The 18,125-nt window shown below is 46.4% G+C and overlaps 1 protein-coding gene across 1 annotated transcript; it reads right to left on the reverse strand.

Annotated features, from left to right (window-relative positions):
- Positions 1–238: 238 nt before the first annotated feature.
- On the reverse strand, positions 239–15,866 carry LOC137421120 (uncharacterized). The gene is made up of 7 exons (XM_078770941.1): positions 15,862–15,866; positions 15,683–15,716; positions 14,124–14,186; positions 12,703–12,810; positions 3,626–3,677; positions 1,316–1,453; positions 239–1,192 (listed from the first exon to the last, which is right to left on the reverse strand). The coding sequence occupies exons 1-7, from the start codon at positions 15,864–15,866 to the stop codon at positions 327–329; spliced, it is 1,266 nt and encodes a 421-aa protein (XP_078627067.1). The 3' UTR covers positions 239–326.
- Between the last annotated feature and the right edge of the window lie 2,259 nt (positions 15,867–18,125).

Here is an 18,125-nt window from a genome sequence, read left to right on the forward strand (position 1 = left end):
CCCCAATATGATCAGCTGCAGCTCGTAACTCCACCTCACATAACAGTTCAACATCTTGCATTGAAAGCTCATTTTTCACAAAGCAGTAAAAACAGTAGAAACAGCAACACACACAAAACATGATAATTTTTTTTTTCATTGGAAAAACAATGAAAAATCCAACACAGGCAGCAGGATAACCGACCTCCCTGAAGAGAGCCCCCGATTTGTCACGGCATGCAAAACACAATGCAAAGCATGGGGTCAAACACTGCTTTAATTATCGGTTATAACAATGAGAATGATATACAAATGCATAGAGAAAAAGAGAGAAAAAAAAAACCCAATCAGGCCAACTCTATCCATGAACTAGAAACCTGTGTTGGCATTGATACCTGCTCATCATCGCCAGTTTCACTCCAAGTGGATTTGTAAGGACGCTCTCCTGTATGGATCCTCATATGCCTTTTCAAATTGCTGTTACGAGTGAAATCTTTATCACATATCGAGCATTTGTAAGGACGCTCTCCTGTGTGGATCCTCATATGCAATCTCAAAGTGTTGTTATGAGTGAAATCTTTATCACATATCGAGCATTTGTAAGGACGCTCTCCTGAATGGATCCTCATATGCAATTTCAAAGTGCTGTTATGAGTGAAATCTTTATCACAGATCGAGCATTTGTAAGGACGCTCTCCTGTATGGATCCTCATGTGAATTTTCAAATCACAATTTTGAATGAAATCTTTGTCACATATCGAGCATTTGTATGGACGCTCTCCTGTGTGGATCCTCATATGCAATTTCAAAGTGTTGTTGTGAGGGAAATCTTTATCACATATCGAGCATTTGTAAGGACGCTCTCCTGTATGGATCCTCATGTGCTTTTTCAAATCGCTGTTATAAGGGAAATCTTTATCACATATTGAGCACTTGTGCGGACGCTCTCCAGTGTAGGTCCTCATGTGCATTTTGATATTACTCGGTGAAGCAAAATCTGCACTGTGTACATCATACTTGTGATGTATTTGACTTTCGAGAACAGTTTTGTGTTTATTTAATTGCATATTAATCTTTGTGTTGCGAGGAGCAGACATACACATGCATGTTAAAGGTTGTGAGTCTTGTTCTCGGTGTCGTTTCTTCAAAGAAGACTTCTTCGCAGTCAAGCTGCACCTGGATCTTGTTTGTGCAATATGACTTCTTTGTTGTTCTATAAAAAAGAATTAAAATCATTTTGCATTTTTTGGCAAACTCTAAATGCAAAATATTGAACGATTTCAAAAATTTTACATCTTCTGAATTAAAAATATTCATCTTGTCGGTTTCTGCTCACCAGTTACTGAACAGGTAGTACTGACATTTGTCAAATGAACATGTGGATCTCCCTTTGCAGAAGCACATATTGAAGCTGCTGAGACAGATGAATTGTAGTTGTGTTGTCTGCATTCCATATTTACAGGAGAGACATCACCTGCACAGAATTCAGTGTCAGGCTTTTGCAGAACATTAACTTTAAAACACTGCCAAATACAAATCAGGCCAACAGGTCGGATAATCGGTCATTTCTGTAATTCTGCCACCATTGTGGGTGACGAACCGAGGTGTTTACAACGAGAAGTACACACGAGCTGGTGTGTGCAGCAACCATTTTATCAGAGGTAATTACAGACTTGGCATTTAATATGGAATTTTTTTTTGTGGGGGTGAACTTACTTTTCAAGATGACTTAGAACCAAAGTTCATTGGAATTATGTTGAAATTATTCTAGATTTTGTTAATGTGACCTTTAAAAGAAACAAAAACCACATTTGACATTTCGAAGCAAACAAATTGATCCTTCAAAGTGATGTAAACTGATATCGAAATCAATTCACAGACAGCACTGTGTTAAACTTCTGTACGTTTTCCAGAAGTATTTCTTTATTTTGCACATTAGCCAAAATTTTTTTTAACAAAAACAAAAGTTAAACTAGAACGGGCACTCGGTAGAGCGCATACCTTCGCCGCAGCTACTGTTCTGTACTTGGTAAAAATACGATTTTGACCTTTTCGTGACCTTGACCTTGACCTTTGACCCGATTGCTCCCAAAATCTAATCAAATGTGTCCCGTATAATAACCAATCATCCCACCAAATTTCATGCAATTCGGTTGAATACTTTTTGAGTTATGCGAATAACATACACACACACACACAGACATACAAATAAATACACAGCGATCAAAACATAACCTTCCGCTTTTGCGAAGGTAATTACGACTGGGATTACGGACAGTAAAATTACAGTTCAGTACTTCGTGTAACCCCCACAAGCATTCAGGAGAGCACGTACATGTTGAGGCATGCTGTTCACGAGATTTGCCAAGGTTTGGACAGGAATCGCTTGCCATGCAGTTACAATAGCCTGCTGCAATTCACGCACAGAGGCAGGCTGCTGGTAAAGTTGTCGATTTGACGCGTTAATTCTGCCCACAAGTTCTCTATCGGATTCATATCCGGGGACATGGCAGGCCACTCTATATGCTCTACACCACGGTCAGCAGGAAAGTGTTGGATCACGCGAGCACGATGAGGCCATGCATTGTCATCTCGGAAGACAAAGTTTCCTCGAAAGGCTGCATGAACAAATGGAAGCAATGTTTCTTCCAGAATGGCCCTGTGCTTGAACTGGTTCAGGTTTCCATTCAGAACAACCAGGTCATTTTTGCCCCCTGCATGAAAAGCAGCCCAAACGGTAACCCCACCACCTCCAGCTTGGACTCTTGGCACTATACAATCTTCGTTGTAGGCTTCATGCACTTGTCTGCGCACTCGGACGCGGCCATCTTGATGATAGACCAGAAATCTAGACTCGTCACTGAAGATCACGTGATTCCAGTGTCCTGGCTGCCATTGACGGTGCTCTCTGGCCCACTGCAATCAGCGCTGGTGGTGTTGTCTGATCAGACGTGGCTTTCTCAGGGGACGCCTGGCACGATAGCCTGCTTGAACCAGTCGTTGGTCGACTAGCCTTCTGGATACAGACACATTTGTCAGTTGCTGCCACTCAGCCCTAAGCCGATTAGCTGACTTGGTATGGCCATTGCGGACTAACCGACGCAGCTGGCGATCATCCCTCCTTGTGGTTCTGCGGGGACGTCCTCGCCTCGGTATTGGAGTGGGGACACCCCTCCGAGCATTTCGTTTCAGGATCTTTGACACCTGACCTTGAGTGATGCCACACTGCCAAGCAATAGCACGCTGTTTCATGCTGGAATTTCGTAAAGCCACCACTAAATGACAAACAGCATTGTCGAGTTGACGGACCATCTCCAGGGGAAGCGGCAATAACTTTTGTAGATGTGCAGCAGTTGTTTTCCACTAATACAGAACGCAACAACCCTTATATACCTGATTGTGAAGCCAATCGTCAAATGTACCTGTCCGTACATTTTGTCACGCCACCTGTGATATAATCCTGTTATTGACTTCTTGCTGCGACAGACAATCAGTGACATGGTTCTTTTAACAAAGAAATCACCGAAGCGTAAAAGAAACTCACCAGATTGATATACCGAGTTCAGAAATTAAACCGAAGTCAAGAAAAAAAAAATTCCATATTCAATGCCAAGTCTGTATTTCCCAATGCCAGACTCAGTATTACCATAAATTGGCGTATAAGCTGCACCCGAATTTTGCGACACCACATTAACTTCCTGTCCAGAGATTGTTCCACTTGTTATCATACAGTGCATTCAGGAAGTATTCAGACCCCTTCACTTTTTTCACATTTTGTTATATTGCAGCCTTATGCTGAAATCGTTTAAATTCATTTTTTCCCTCATCAATCTACACTCAATACCCCATAATGACAAAGAAAAAACAGGATTTTAGAAAGTCTTGCAAAATTATTAAAAAGAAAAAACTGAAATATCACATTTACATAAGCATTCAGACGCTGTGCTATGACAGTTGAAATTTAGCTCAGGTGCCTCCCATTTCTCTTGATCATCTGTGAGATGTTTCTTCACCTTGATTGGAGTCCACCTGTGGTAAACTCAATTGATTGGACATGATTTGGAAAGGCACACACCTGTCTATATAAGGTCTCACAGCTGACGATGCCTATCAGAGCAAAAAACCAAGCCATGAGGTCGAAGGAACTGCCTGCAGAGCTCAGAGACAGGATTGTGTGGATTGACAGATCTGGGGAAGCCTACAAAAAAGATTCTGCTGCATTGAAGGTTCCCAAGGGCACAGTGGCATCCATAATTCTTAAATGGAAGACGTTTGGAACAACCAGGACTCTTCCGAGAGCTGGTCGCCCAGCCAAACTGATCAATCGGGGGAGACGGGCCTTGGTAAGAGAGGTGACCAATAACCCGATGGTCACTCTGGCTGAGCTCCAGAGATCCTGTGTGGAGATGGGAGAAACTTCCAGAAGGACAACCATCACTGCAACACTCCACTGATCTGGGCTTTATGGCAGAGTGGCCAGACGGAAGCCTCTCCTCAGTGAAAGACACATGAAAGCCCACAGAATCTTGTTTCTCACAGTCTGAGAGTCCTTCAGGTGCTTTTTTGCAAACTCCAAGCAGGCTTTCATTCTCCAAGCAGAAGAATCCAAACGTCTTCCAATTCATATTCTCCAATATAATTTTTGCTTAGATGATGCTCAATAAATTTCACAATGTTCAGACAAAGTGTTGTCCATGTCGAATTATGACGTCATAATGCCGGCGCAAATGACATCATGACCAACACATATTCCCCATGTGGAGTTCTTTACAATGTGACATATTTCAATTTTTTCCATGGAGCGGTTTTGGAGATCGAGGTGCAACATTTTTCGGTTTTTCCAAGATGGTGGCTGTACCACGTGACCGATGACGTCATAATTATTTTAAATGATGCCGGTACAGGCATTATAACGTCAAAGCCTACACCGGCTACAGGAGGCCCTCCTCTGGTAAATTGGGATTGCAGGAACAATATTGTTGCGAATATGGAATTTGGCCTCCATATCCGCTTGTAAATATTCCCCTATTTCCCCAATACTCCCCAACTATCCCCAATCCCCCATTCCCTAGTCCCATTGTCTGTAAACAACAATCAGTAGAGCCGACCTTCCCCTTTTTCCCCCATTAAATGTCGTGCCCAGGTCCACCGCACCACACGTAGACAACTTTCGGACATCTTGCTAGTTATTCTTAGTCTATGTCAGTTAAGGCCTTGTTTCCATTAATTATGACTCTTCGTTGCACCAGAATGTGATTATATGGCACCAGTAGTGAGTTTAGGACCTTTCCCATACCTCCTCCCATCTTCTTCCCCGTCTACAACAACAGAGGGGCACGGCGCTGCACGGGGGGGAGTGTGCGTCCTCCCACCGGCTCGGTTAGCCGCCATCGACAATGCGCTCCAGACAACGCGCTCCAGACCATGCGCTCCACGGGGTTACCACAAAGGGGCTCCTTGTCAGCTCCTCGTCAAGGGCGGAGCCGGTAACCCCCCCGCACGCACCCAATGAGAAGCAACGTGCCGATTCCACGAGGCGGAGCTAACGAGCCGAGGGCGTGTCACTCCCCGCCGGATATACGCGGCCCCGCGCCGGATGTGACATCAGATGCGCCCCCAGCTGAAGAAGAGCAAGTCGCCACCTCGAGCGCTGTAAAACCTCCCGCATCTCTGGACCGGACCGGGTCGATCCTGCCCTGAGCCCAGGTGCACCTGGAGCCATCGCTACCTGCCTATCCTTGCCATCAATCCCCGTGTGAGTCAGCCTTGTCCCGTTTACCTGTCGTCTGTTGGGATTAATATAATTATAAGGTTGTGTCTAAGTGCCTATCTTCCTTTGCTGTCCCTCTCGTCCCTGTAATCTGACCTTCCGTAACGAATATAATCTCCTCCGGAGGTCTTGAGAACTGAACCCTGGTGTGTCATTTTAATCCCAGCCGTGTGTCTGTTCCTTCATTGACCTAGCATAGCGCGACTAGTCAACTTCGAGTATAATCGGTAACTTGTGCAGACGTGGTCATCCCAAAAACCGCTCGGTAAAATAACATCTAAGCCACGTCTGTAACAATTGGTGTCGAGGAGTGGAATTCGAACCCGGGACTAAATTTATTAGGCCCAAATTTGTAACAAGTAGAATCGATTCGGAGCGCGTTTCCCGCGCGTTATTAGGCCCAAATTTGTAACAAGTAGAATCGATTCGGAGCGCGTTTCCCGCGCGAAATTATAACGGCGAAATTTGAATTTGTTTTACGAAAATAAAAAAAACCGAATTTTGAAAGTCGCGCTATGGCGGATCAAGACAGCTGGGGTCCGGTAAAGGAGAGTGAGGTAGGGTCGATCCAGGACCAAATTGAGGGACAGGAGGAGAGCGAAGCAGCGAGGGTAGCAGACGCACAAAATAGCGTCGTTGTGCCCGACATTGCGGGAGCGCAAAATGGCGCCTCGCAAGAGCGCGTGGTAGCCGAGCCCGCTGTATCAACGGGCTTTAACATGCAGCCGATTGACATGCAGGCCCTCATTGCGCAGTTACAGGCAGCTGTACAGATGAGTATGGAGAGCCAAATTGAGCGATTGGGTGAGCGGTTGGGAAACCGGATGGATGCTCAGAGTGAGCAAATAGGGGTAATGGGGAAACGGATGGATGCTCGGGGTGAGCAATTGTGGGTAATGAGGGACGAAGCGAGGGGTACCAGTGAGGGATTAGACAATAATTTTAAGGGATTAGACAATAATTTTAAGGGATTAGACAATAATTTTAAGGGATTAGACATGAAATTTGGGAAATTAGACGATAGATTAGGGGAAATACAGGAGGGGTTAACGGGGGTAGAAAACAGAATGGCCGCTCAAGAGAATCAAATGGAAGGGATGCAAAAGGGGTTAGAGGGGGTAGAAAATAGAATGGCTGCCCAGGAGAATCAGATAGAGGGAGTGAAAAATGGGTTAGAGGGGTTAGAAAACACCATGGAAGGCAAATTGAGGGACATGAGGGACCAAGCGGAAAGGGAAGTTAACCAAATGGGGCAGCAGATAGAGGGGGTCAGAATGGGGTTAGAAACCAAACTGGATGCTCACAGGGAGGAAATGGAGCAGATGAGGGTGGCATCTGGGCAGGAGATGCAAGTGATGGGAGAGGAGATCAGAAGAGGAGTGAGTGAGGAGGTCGGAGGAGTGCGCGAGGAGGTGAGGCACTGTAAGGAGCGCATGGAGAAAGAGGTGAGAAAGGGGACTGTAAAGTTACAAGGGGGAATAGAGGTCCTGACGCAGGAGGTGGAACAGCTGACGGAGGGACAAAAAGAACTAACGGACCAGGTAAAGAAGAACACAGCGGTAATAGGAGGTTTAAAAGCGACACAAAATGACCTAAAAAATGACTTGGTAGCGACGAAGAGGGAATGTCAGATGGTACGTGAGGGACTGACAACGAGGTTGGACGAGGTGATAGAGGTAATGGAGACGAAGGACCGGCAGGTGAGGACGCACATGGAAACGGTCAAGGTAGCCTTGGAGGACGAGCTTGAGGAGACGTACCGGGGAATAAAAGAGGTGAAGCACAAATTAGAAGAAGTGGAAGAAGGGATGAGTGAAATTAAGAAGCGACGGAGAGGGGATAAGAAAGAGATAAAAGAGGAGATAAAAGAATTGGTCCAAAGTCTGTGTTTGGATCGTGATGATGTGCTCATTAACCGGATGAGGGATTCGCAGGTGATGGAGGAGAAGCGAAGAGGAAGAGGACCCGGTGTAAGTGGTGACCAATATGGTCGTGCGTATGATGCGCCAGGGGATTTAAGAAGCTTGGGGGTCGAGATAGACCCGGGTGTTCGTGAGAGGCCGTTGGTGAAGTGTGCGACAGGTCTGGTGTGCGAAAAAGGAGGTGTGCGAGAAAGTCCGACTCTGGGGTGTGTGAGGAAAGAGTGCGCTGTCAGAAGTAAGGAAGAGTGTCCACCTGTGGTGAGTGTTACAGAGGGTGTAACGGGGGAGTGTGCGAGAGAAAGGTGTGTGACGGACAGGTGCATGAGGAAAGAGTGCGCTGTCAAGAGTAAGGGTGAGTGCGCTGTCAAGAATGGTGGTGAGAGTATTGAGAGTGACAAGGAGAGTGAGTTGGTTGTGACAGGTGAGCGAGGATGTACACCTGGGATGGAAGGATGCACACCTGGAATGGTAGAGCGTGAGTGGGAATGCACGCTGGAGTTGGTGGTGAGGCACATGGTTGGGTGTGCGAATGAGGGCACACCTGTGATTGTCACAGAGGAGGTGACCGAGGAGGGGGCGCGAAGCGGTGTATTGGTGAGGTGTGCGAGCAACGAATGTGTGCCAAAGTGTTCGGTGGTCAGGTGTGTGACCAAGGCTGTGAGTGGAATGGGTGTACCTGGGTGTGTAAGGAAGGGTACGAGGAGCATGGGCACAGCTGGATGTGTGAGCAAGGAACGGGCTGCGGGATGTAAGCATGCAGGTGAAGCATCGACGTTGAACGGGTTAGAGGTTAGAGCGACTTTTAGCCGAAGCGGGCCCTCGGTGCGTGCTGGGCCTCGCTTTGAACGGCCGCGTCCATGCTCCACTAGGCGGAGCTGGCAGCCCGATAGAAAGGGTCGTCATGGCGACCACTTTTTGGTGAGACGTGCCGGCAGGTCGAGATCGGGGCATTGGATGGCTCCGTGCCGAGATGGTGCGTGGGATCTCGGCCCGGGTAAGCCCCCGTCCCTGCACCGAGTGCCGGACGCATCCAGCCGCTGGCACAAAACAACCAGCATCCATTGCTTGGCTTTACGAAGCCGGGCTTTGGACAGGGATTGGCGCACCGAGAGGTATTAGTGAGTCGACTGGGTGATGAGGTTAGTGTTTTGGACCCAAAATTGGAGAAAAACAAAATTTGATGATTGGCAAGGGATTGGCAGTAGTGATTGGCAGATGATGGGCAGTGATTGGCAAATTTTTGATTTATTGAAATTTGATGTGCAAAATTGGTAGTGAGAGACCCCCCGATGTGGTGGGATGGCATCCCTGCCACCCTTCCCATGTGGGGGGCAAAGGAGCAATAGCTTATGGGGTGTATGGCAGTGAAAACTAGCCCGGGTGGGTTAGGATATTGTGTGTAGGGATCTAGAAGAGATTGACATTAGGTAACGTTAAGTTTAGTTAGTGACTGATACCTGTAGTGGGGACGCAGGTAGATTAGTGTGGATGATAATGACGTGGGAGCGCAATAGTTTAAAGGGACGACTGGGAAGCGCAAGTTTCAGAAGGGAGTAGTTAGCTGAGATGATGCCGTGTGTGTGAGGATGGAACAGGTGTGATTGCACAGGTGTGCAATTGGACAGGTGTGTGGAGCAGTGTATGAGTAGTGAGTGTGTGGATCAGCGCGAATGCGCTTGGGGAGAGAAGGGTGCAGGTGGCACCAAGTGTGAGAGCACAGGTGTGCAAGTACAGGTGTGTGGAGAGAGTTGGAGTAAGTGGTACGGAGTGGTGTGCATGGTGCGAAGGTGTGGATGGGGGAAGAGTGGACCCCTTTCACGAATACCCGGGGCGGGTAGTGTAAGTGTTAGGTAGAGGGTATAGGTAAGTTGTGGTTGGATATTGGCATCTGTGGTGCGGTTGCAGAATGGTGTTGTGGATGGGTGCATTAGTGTTGTGGAAATGGCTGGGCGTGTAGCCTGTTAGTGTGTGTAGTTGGTTGGGCACTCCACCACTGGGAGGATGTCGGCCAGGTGAGGCCGCAGGTGGGCTCTGGGAGCCGGTAGTTGTGAGTGGGTGCCTGAGGATCCCGGGTGTGGATCGGGCAGCCCAGTGCCAGAGAGGGCACCGAGTGGGGAGAGCGCCAGAGGGCCTGCCCCAGTTAGTTAGGTTAGGGTAAGGAGCAGGTAAGCTCGGAGGCAACTGCAGTGGTGGAGGTGTGCAGGTGGGTAGACCCACTGGGAGAGGTACACGCCACAGCCCAGAAATTGTGCGAGGGCACCGGGAGATGAATCGGGGGAGTGAGACCCCAAATTGAAAAGCACCACAGTTTGGCCAATGGGAATTGGTTTTTAGAACCCATAAGTGTAAGAGGGCCAATGGTTTGGCCGGAGAAAGACCCCGGGTAGTGTAAAGTTGTTAAAGTCATTTAGGAAATAGTTAGGATTGATGAACCTGTCGCACCATACGCCGCCACTTACCTGTGGTGATGATGATGACTCCACACCTGTGTTTTCTTTGTTTGTGTTGCAGAAATGAGAATTGCTGTGTGGATTTGTGAGACGCATCACGACGTGGATGAGACATTGGGGTGATTCCATCTCTCCCTCCTTAGGAGGGACTGATGATGAATTGGTGATGGCAAATTTTGATGTTGAGTTGAAAATGGCAAATTTTGATGAGAGTTGAAAATGGCAAATTTGATTGGTTAGGAGGGAGAGAAGACGAATTTGGTTTATGGGAGGAACGGGGAAGACAGTAGGGATGTTTGTTGATTTGTAAAGTAGATGTTTATGGGTAGTGTTGTGTTTTGTGGATACAGTAAGGGGTAAGGGAGGGGCCATGTAGGTTACCTGGTAGGGGGGGGGGGGAGCGTACGGTAGGAACGTACCTGTCTCACCTGGTTCCCATGTGCCCCCAGTGTGCATTACCTTGCATTGCGTGCACTTTTGCGCCCTTACCACCTTACTCACTTGTCTGCTTCTTTTGTCTCCCACCTCCGAGGATCTGGCTTTGGGGTAGAGAGAGAGGAGAGAGAGGTGCTGGCTTCGCAGTTGTGGGCCTGCACTTTCGCTGTTTGCTGCTTGGATCGATACACCATATGGACCGCAATGTTTGTGGCCACCCACAATGGACCGCAGCTCTTTTGCGGCCAAGCACCACCCGTGGATGGACCTATGGGTCAACGTGGCACCTATGCCATACAGGTGAACCACTTATAGTTGGCCCCCTGACGGCCACAATAAAGAAATGGACGCGGTTGGCGCCTTTCTTTATTTTGTTTAAAAGAAGTAAGAAGGCCAAGTGCACCACATGAAGGCAAGCCCAGCGGCAGAACATCGGCCGGCTGCGACACCACCGGTGATTTGTAAACACTTTATTGGTACACCGGATGGTGCTGACTGTACATGATAGCGTGGTGCTTTTCGTGCTGGGAAAGGGTGCTCTGCACGTTATTAAAGGCCGTAGGCCACAGAGCACTCGTGGGTTGGTGTATCGATGCTGGCATGCGTGCTCTCTCTATGCATAACATCTGCATGTGTTCCTCCAAAAACAGGTCCTGGATCGTAGTGTAAATATCAGCGTAGTCTTGTGTAAATAATGCTCCCTACCGGCTGTATGTTTAGTTTGAGAATTCTTTCCGGATTCGGTTATCCTGTGGGTGTGTTTCTGTGAGGAGAAGGGTGCAACGTCGCAGGGGGACATATTTACTCATTTGTGAATATCTGTAAAACTGTCGCACTCAGGGTAGAGTTAATAGTAGAGGGAACTACATTGCGTGCCACACTAAAGTAGGTAAAAATTTATCGGGTCGGGACGCCCCGAGGGTAGAGAAGGGTGCAATGTTGCGAATATGGAATTTGGCCTCCATATCCGCTTGTAAATATTCCCCTATTTCCCCAATACTCCCCAACTATCCCCAATCCCCCATTCCCTAGTCCCATTGTCTGTAAACAACAATCAGTAGAGCCGACCTTCCCCTTTTTCCCCCATTAAATGTCGTGCCCAGGTCCACCGCACCACACGTAGACAACTTTCGGACATCTTGCTAGTTATTCTTAGTCTATGTCAGTTAAGGCCTCGTTTCCATTAATTATGACTCTTCGTTGCACCAGAATGTGATTATATGGCACCAGTAGTGAGTTTAGGACCTTTCCCATACCTCCTCCCATCTTCTTCCCCGTCTACAACAACAGAGGGGCACGGCGCTGCGCGGGGGGGAGTGTGCGTCCTCCCACCGGCTCGGTTAGCCGCCATCGACAATGCGCTCCAGACAACGCGCCCCAGACCATGCGCTCCACGGGGTTACCACAAAGGGGCTCCTTGTCAGCTCCTCGTCAAGGGCGGAGCCGGTAACCCCCCCGCACGCACCCAATGAGAAGCAACGTGCCGATTCCACGAGGCGGAGCTAACGAGCCGAGGGCGTGTCACTCCCCGCCGGATATACGCGGCCCCGCGCCGGATGTGACATCAGATGCGCCCCCAGCTGAAGAAGAGCAAGTCGCCACCTCGAGCGCTGTAAAACCTCCCGCATCTCTGGACCGGACCGGGTCGATCCTGCCCTGAGCCCAGGTGCACCTGGAGCCATCGCTACCTGCCTATCCTTGCCATCAATCCCCGTGTGAGTCAGCCTTGTCCCGTTTACCTGTCGTCTGTTGGGATTAATATAATTATAAGGTTGTGTCTAAGTGCCTATCTTCCTTTGCTGTCCCTCTCGTCCCTGTAATCTGACCTTCCGTAACGAATATAATCTCCTCCGGAGGTCTTGAGAACTGAACCCTGGTGTGTCATTTTAATCCCAGCCGTGTGTCTGTTCCTTCATTGACCTAGCATAGCGCGACTAGTCAACTTCGAGTATAATCGGTAACTTGTGCAGACGTGGTCATCCCAAAAACCGCTCGGTAAAATAACATCTAAGCCACGTCTGTAACAATATATTTTCTAAAAGGTAGTTTCACACGATGAGGGTTCTACTCTGTGGAACCATTAAAAATGGGAGCACTACTTGTGGAAACAAACCACCCAACAGAAATAAACATTCCCCTATCCCACAAGGGGAGGCTTGATGAGAGGTTTTCGGTTTATTAAACCAGAGCCTACATCGACAGCCAAAGCCACAGATACAGTTGAAACATCAGACCAATCCATGATTAAAGAATGCTTAAAGTGACACAGAGGAAACCATGTTTGCTTTAATTAGCAGATATTGCTTTACGTAAGTCCACTTCATAGTGTAAAAATCAAGGCTTTTCAAATCATTGTTATCTCCCACAATGAAGCTGAGGGCCTTTCGCTCTCTCACCGCAGGCAGGTTGGCGGTCTTTCTGTCTTCCACAGACTCCTCTCCGGCCGAGCTCCCCCTGCTCTGTCCTCCAAATACTCCGGCAGGACACACAAGAACTGTTCGTCAGGTTCACAATGTTTTTTCGTTCCAAATTTTTGGAGATTATCAAAACTATACATTTTTGGAATATTCAAGGCATGAGGAATCCAAAAATTTATGTTGGCATTTGCGTAGACACCTTTGCGAAAATGACACTCAAGACAGTAATGAAGATCTGTAAAAGCATATTCCTGAACGGTATTGAACTAGTAGATCCTGTGTGTCGGACTTGCAGTTCAATTTGATACTAACAAAGCTGCTTTCTTGCTTTATAAACCCATACCTATAACTTCAAAGGACTTACAATATCATGTATTATATAATAATTATATCACAAATATAAAGACAATGGTTTTCAATTACCTTTGTTTGTTGCTTTTCTATAATCCTGAGCAATATTTTGAGGCCTTTATTGGATTCCTTTACCCAGAAAACATAGGTATAGCATATTTAATTAAGTTTATAGGTTGACCAGAAGCCGAGATAGCGCAAAATATGTATTTTATGGCAGCCATTTTGAAAATCCAAAATGGCGGCTACGCAGGTGTCTGTGCAAATGCCAACATTAATTTTCGGATTCTGCATGCTCTGATGATTCCAAAAATGTACAGGTTTGCTAATCTCCCAAAATTCTGAACGAAATTACATTTGTTAACATCGTGAACCTGACTTTGTCAGCAGCCCTCTGCTGGTGAACTGCCAAAATCAAGACTCTGCTCACGTTCACTCTTTCATTTTTCCCACCTCTGGGACAAACTCCCACACTCTTTTGAATCCCTCTCCTCCCTCCAGGTCTTCAAAACTGCTGTCCACCACAATATTTTATCTTCCCCCATCCAACTCCTTTTTCTTTTCTACCCCCAAGAATATACCCCAAATCCACCTTTTTCTTTCCTGAAAGTCCTTGTATTGTCCATCTTGTTTATTCCGTGTACCCCACCCCAACCCTCTCCCTTGCAAAGATCTCCCGAAGTCCCTGTTCTCTGCTGTTCTTGTGCTTCCTTCTATCTTCGCCTCTCATCTCCCGCTCCCTTTATTATATGGGTTCGCACTTACACGAGCCTCGACTTGGTACACCAAAAAACAATACCAATCGTCTAACAATGACATAGCCAGGCGTGTTTGTGAGTTTAATTGAAGAGAATAGCAGGACCTGGGTGGGGATAACAGTTAGCAGTTACCAAATAATGTATTTCAAAATTTGTAACCAAGTATTACAGTTTTTTGACTTCAGGCATAGACAGCCGGTTCGTGAATGACTTGGGTAAAAAACTGGCGAATGGCAAATGATGAATCAATAAATTCCACATTCCCCTGACACCTTCAGTCAAACATCAAGAATAGACAGCAGGTTTCTGAATACAACACACAACAACAGGAATTTTAAGGCCATTTTCCCTGCAAGAGTGGGGGTGAGCCTTGCGGTCACAGCAAGCACACAAACACAACATTTGAGAGCAGGGACATCGGGAGATCTGTGGGAGGGAGAGTGCTTGGGGGGAGGAGGCGTGGGAAAGGGGGTGGGGGTGGGAGAAGTATAAAACACAGGGACACTGCAAGGACTTCCCGGAAAAAGTCGGTATTTTCCAAAAAGTGGATCTGGTGTGAAATTAGCAGGGGTAGAAAAGTTCAAGGTTTTGGATGGGGGACGATAAGAGATGGTGAACAGCTGTTTTAAAGACCTGGAGGGAGGAGTGGGATTGAAGAGAGTGAGGGAGTTTGTTGCAGAGGTGGGAGAAAAGAGGAATGAAGGAGTGAGGGTGAGCAGAGAGTCTTGATTTTGGCAGTTTAACCATAAGAGGATTGCAGGCAGATCTTGTGCGACCTGTAGGAATATTTGGGGGACAGAGCCCAGAGAGAGCTGGGGGAGCAAGGCCGGAGAGGAGTCGGTAGAAGACAGAAAGACCACCAACCTGCCTGGGGTGATTAAGTGAAAGGCCATCGGAGTTAGCTTCATCGCGGGAGATTCCAATGATTCTGAAAGCTTTGGCCTCAACAGCGTGAAGACGGGCTAGGTGTGAGGCAGGAGCACCGGCCCAGAGGGGAGAACAGTATTCCATTGAGCTGCGGATGAAAGCCTTGTATGTGGTGAGGAGCTCAGGTGTGCAAAGGAAGGACTTCGCACGACGGAGGATGCCCAGTCGGCGACTGGCTTTGGAGGCCAGATTTGAAATGTGGTTTTCCCAGGAAAGATCATGGCAGATAGTGAGACCCAAAAGCGTGAGTGACAGAACTTCTTGGAGAGGATTGTCCAGAAAGTGGATGGGAGGGTTGTCCAGTCGGTCTTTTTGGAGGGACATAGTAAGAGTGTGAGATTTGTCAGAATGGAAAGACATGTTCCACTTGTTTGACCAGTCTGTGATTTTGTCCAGGTCTGCAGAGAGTGAGGAGGCTGCAGACTACCGATCTGAGGGATGAGGAATGGAGTGGTAGAGAGTGGAGTCATCAGCAAGGAGATAGAGAGGATTTTCCAGAGAGTCGGAGAGATCATTAATGAAGACCAGAAAAAGCACAAAGCTCAGAATACAGCGTCGAGGAAGTCGTCGAGAACACACACACACACACACACACACACACACACACACACACACACACACACACACACACACACACACACACACACACACACACACACACACACACACACACACGTGGGTGGATACTTCGGTGCACTTTCTGATACCTGCATGTGGAGATAACAACCAGCACACACACACATGCAGACCATCGTCCATGCCCATCATTACATTGTGTAATAAGTAACAAATTTGTTATTTTTTGGGTTACAGTACTGTGAGAATATCATTCCGTTGGTGTCGCATGCTTACCTCATGCTGGTGAAGATGGCTGGATTATTGAAGCATCTCGTTGGTTATTTAGACGAGCAAGGGTACCCGCCCAATGGGCGGGGCTTCAATTGGGAGGCCGAAATGAAAAGGCAAAATATCAGAAATTGAAGGCTTTTTTATTTTAAACGATTTATGTAAACATCCGTTAAATCATATCACACGCAAATCATCAAAATCTAAACAGTACATGGCGCCCATTTTGAAAAAATATTGAATTAAAAGGGCCTCATCCTCCTTTTTTATATCCGGACAATGAACTGGTGTTTTTTTATTTGGCCCTAATTATGTAAAGAGCGGCTCAGTTTTTATACCGTAAAATACTTCGCAGATTTTTATTGCGGTGAATGACGTCATATTGCTTTCGTGCGTGTTAAAAACAAATTTCTTCAGGTAAAATGTATTTCGTTTTTTTTTTCGTGTACTTGTATTCTAAACTTCCATTCAGTTGCATTTTGCGATGAACGATGACAATGACAACAGAACCGTTGAGATGAGGAAGAGCGCGTGACGAATCTGGCACACGGAAGCGGCCGCTACACGTCTTTCTCAGTCGCACGTTTATGTGTGAAGAGTGCGTGCCGAATCTGTTACACGGAATGTTACACGTTGCGATCGGTTGAGCCGTTTTTGCGGTACCTTCGAACGGACGGACGGACATTTGATGAATTATACTAAGCTGTAAGCCTTTCATAATTGCGATCCTCGCTTACCCCACACGTATTATAGCTTTGCTAGTATTCTTTTAAGGGAGGGATGAGGGAGTCTGATATTAAACTGAAGTTGGAAGTTGAGGCTGCACAACAGGATGAGGATGTCCTCTTGCTGGTAAGATGGATTGGATCAAATTATAGATCACAAAAATTTATTTTCAAACTGATTGAAGAAAATGTCACTTGTAACAAAGTGAAATGGCATGTATGAAATGAATGAATGAAATGAATGAATAAATGAATTAATGAAATGGCATGTGTGTAATGACTTTATAAACGTGAGCATTGCAGCCCTGGCAGTTTATCGGTGAAATGGACAGCTTCTTGGAATTGCTCCAATCACAAGGCCTGAGAGCAGAAACAGCCCAAGCAGTGGTCGATAAGCTTGGAATTGAGAATCAGAAGGTTATTCGAGCTTGCACAGAGTCAGATGCATTGCGAACCGAGCTCCTCTCTCTCGCCAAAGAGAAACTTCAAGTTGCAATGTATGCTGACTTCTGTCAAATTATGAATCCTTTTTTGAAGCCACAAGTTGTCCAGCTTGCAGGTTCTTCGATGTTGGGAAGTCTGTTCGTGACCTTGGAGAATGTTATTCGGGAACTTTCAAGTTTCTCCAAAAAGTTTGTCAGATCCCAAAATGTGCAGCTGGAAAAGGTTTCTGGGTTCTGTGGAATCGGGTTCAGTGATGTCTGCAGCCTCCGCTGTCAGGATGATGGATCAAGACCAAAGTCTCGTATCTTACATTTTTATACATCTTTGCTAACCAAAAAAGGCTTTGAAAGTTTCCCAAAGTGTTCTGTGTTTAACAGCACTTGAAAGTTATCTCCATGCTTTAAATCATGGAAAATCGATAATTCGTCATATCATGGAAATCCTTGATTGACCAATCTGAAGGATTTCTTCGTCAAATTTTCATTCAACAACAAACGACAACCCATTGCTGGATAAACTTGCAAAATGTGTAAATTGTCTTTTCTTTCAACAACTTCTGTATTTAAAGGGGAAGAACATATTCAATTCTCAAATTTATATTTTAACCTAAATCAAGCTCTGAGTTATAAACTAAAGTTGAGTAACTGTAGTTTGCATTTATACGTTCTTTGTGCAGCATTTAGTTAAATGTTGAGTTGTGTGCAGGTAAAGGTGATCTGGAAGAAGCAGCTAATTTCCAAAAGGATGTGCCTCAAAACGTTTGTAAATCTTCTGTTCCGATTGAAGAGTCAAACGATGCATCAACACAAGAATCCAGCAGCACTTCTCCTCTTGTTGATCCAGGTTTGTGTAACCGAACAGGAAGTGCTGTGTTATGCTTCGAAATGTCACTTGATTAATTTTCTGTGTCAGTCACATATTTTATGGTGACAGGGAAGTTGTTCCCAGTTTGTGGGGAAAATAATTCCATTGCAACTCCAGCTGGAAAGTTTGTTACTTTGTGTAATAAAGTTTGGTTTGCGTTACAGTAAAGATTCCTCGTACATCCTCCTCTCCCTTTTATTTGATCGTATCACCACAAATCTCTTTCCTCCCTCCCAC

Source organism: Myxine glutinosa, chromosome 1 (genome assembly GCF_964187855.1).
Source record: "Myxine glutinosa chromosome 1, kmMyxGlut1.1, whole genome shotgun sequence".
NCBI classification, from domain to species: Eukaryota; Metazoa; Chordata; class Myxini; order Myxiniformes; family Myxinidae; genus Myxine; species Myxine glutinosa.

Bases quoted from the DNA above. Each gene is read 5' to 3' on its own strand.
- LOC137421120 (XM_078770941.1), bottom strand. The intron at 14,187-15,682 runs GTGTGTGTGTGT...ATCCCCACCCAG, and splicing joins ACCGAAGTATCCACCCACGT to GTCCTGCTATTCTCTTCAAT. The intron at 1,454-3,625 runs GTAATACTGAGT...AATTCTGTGCAG, and splicing joins AGCTTATACGCCAATTTATG to GTGATGTCTCTCCTGTAAAT.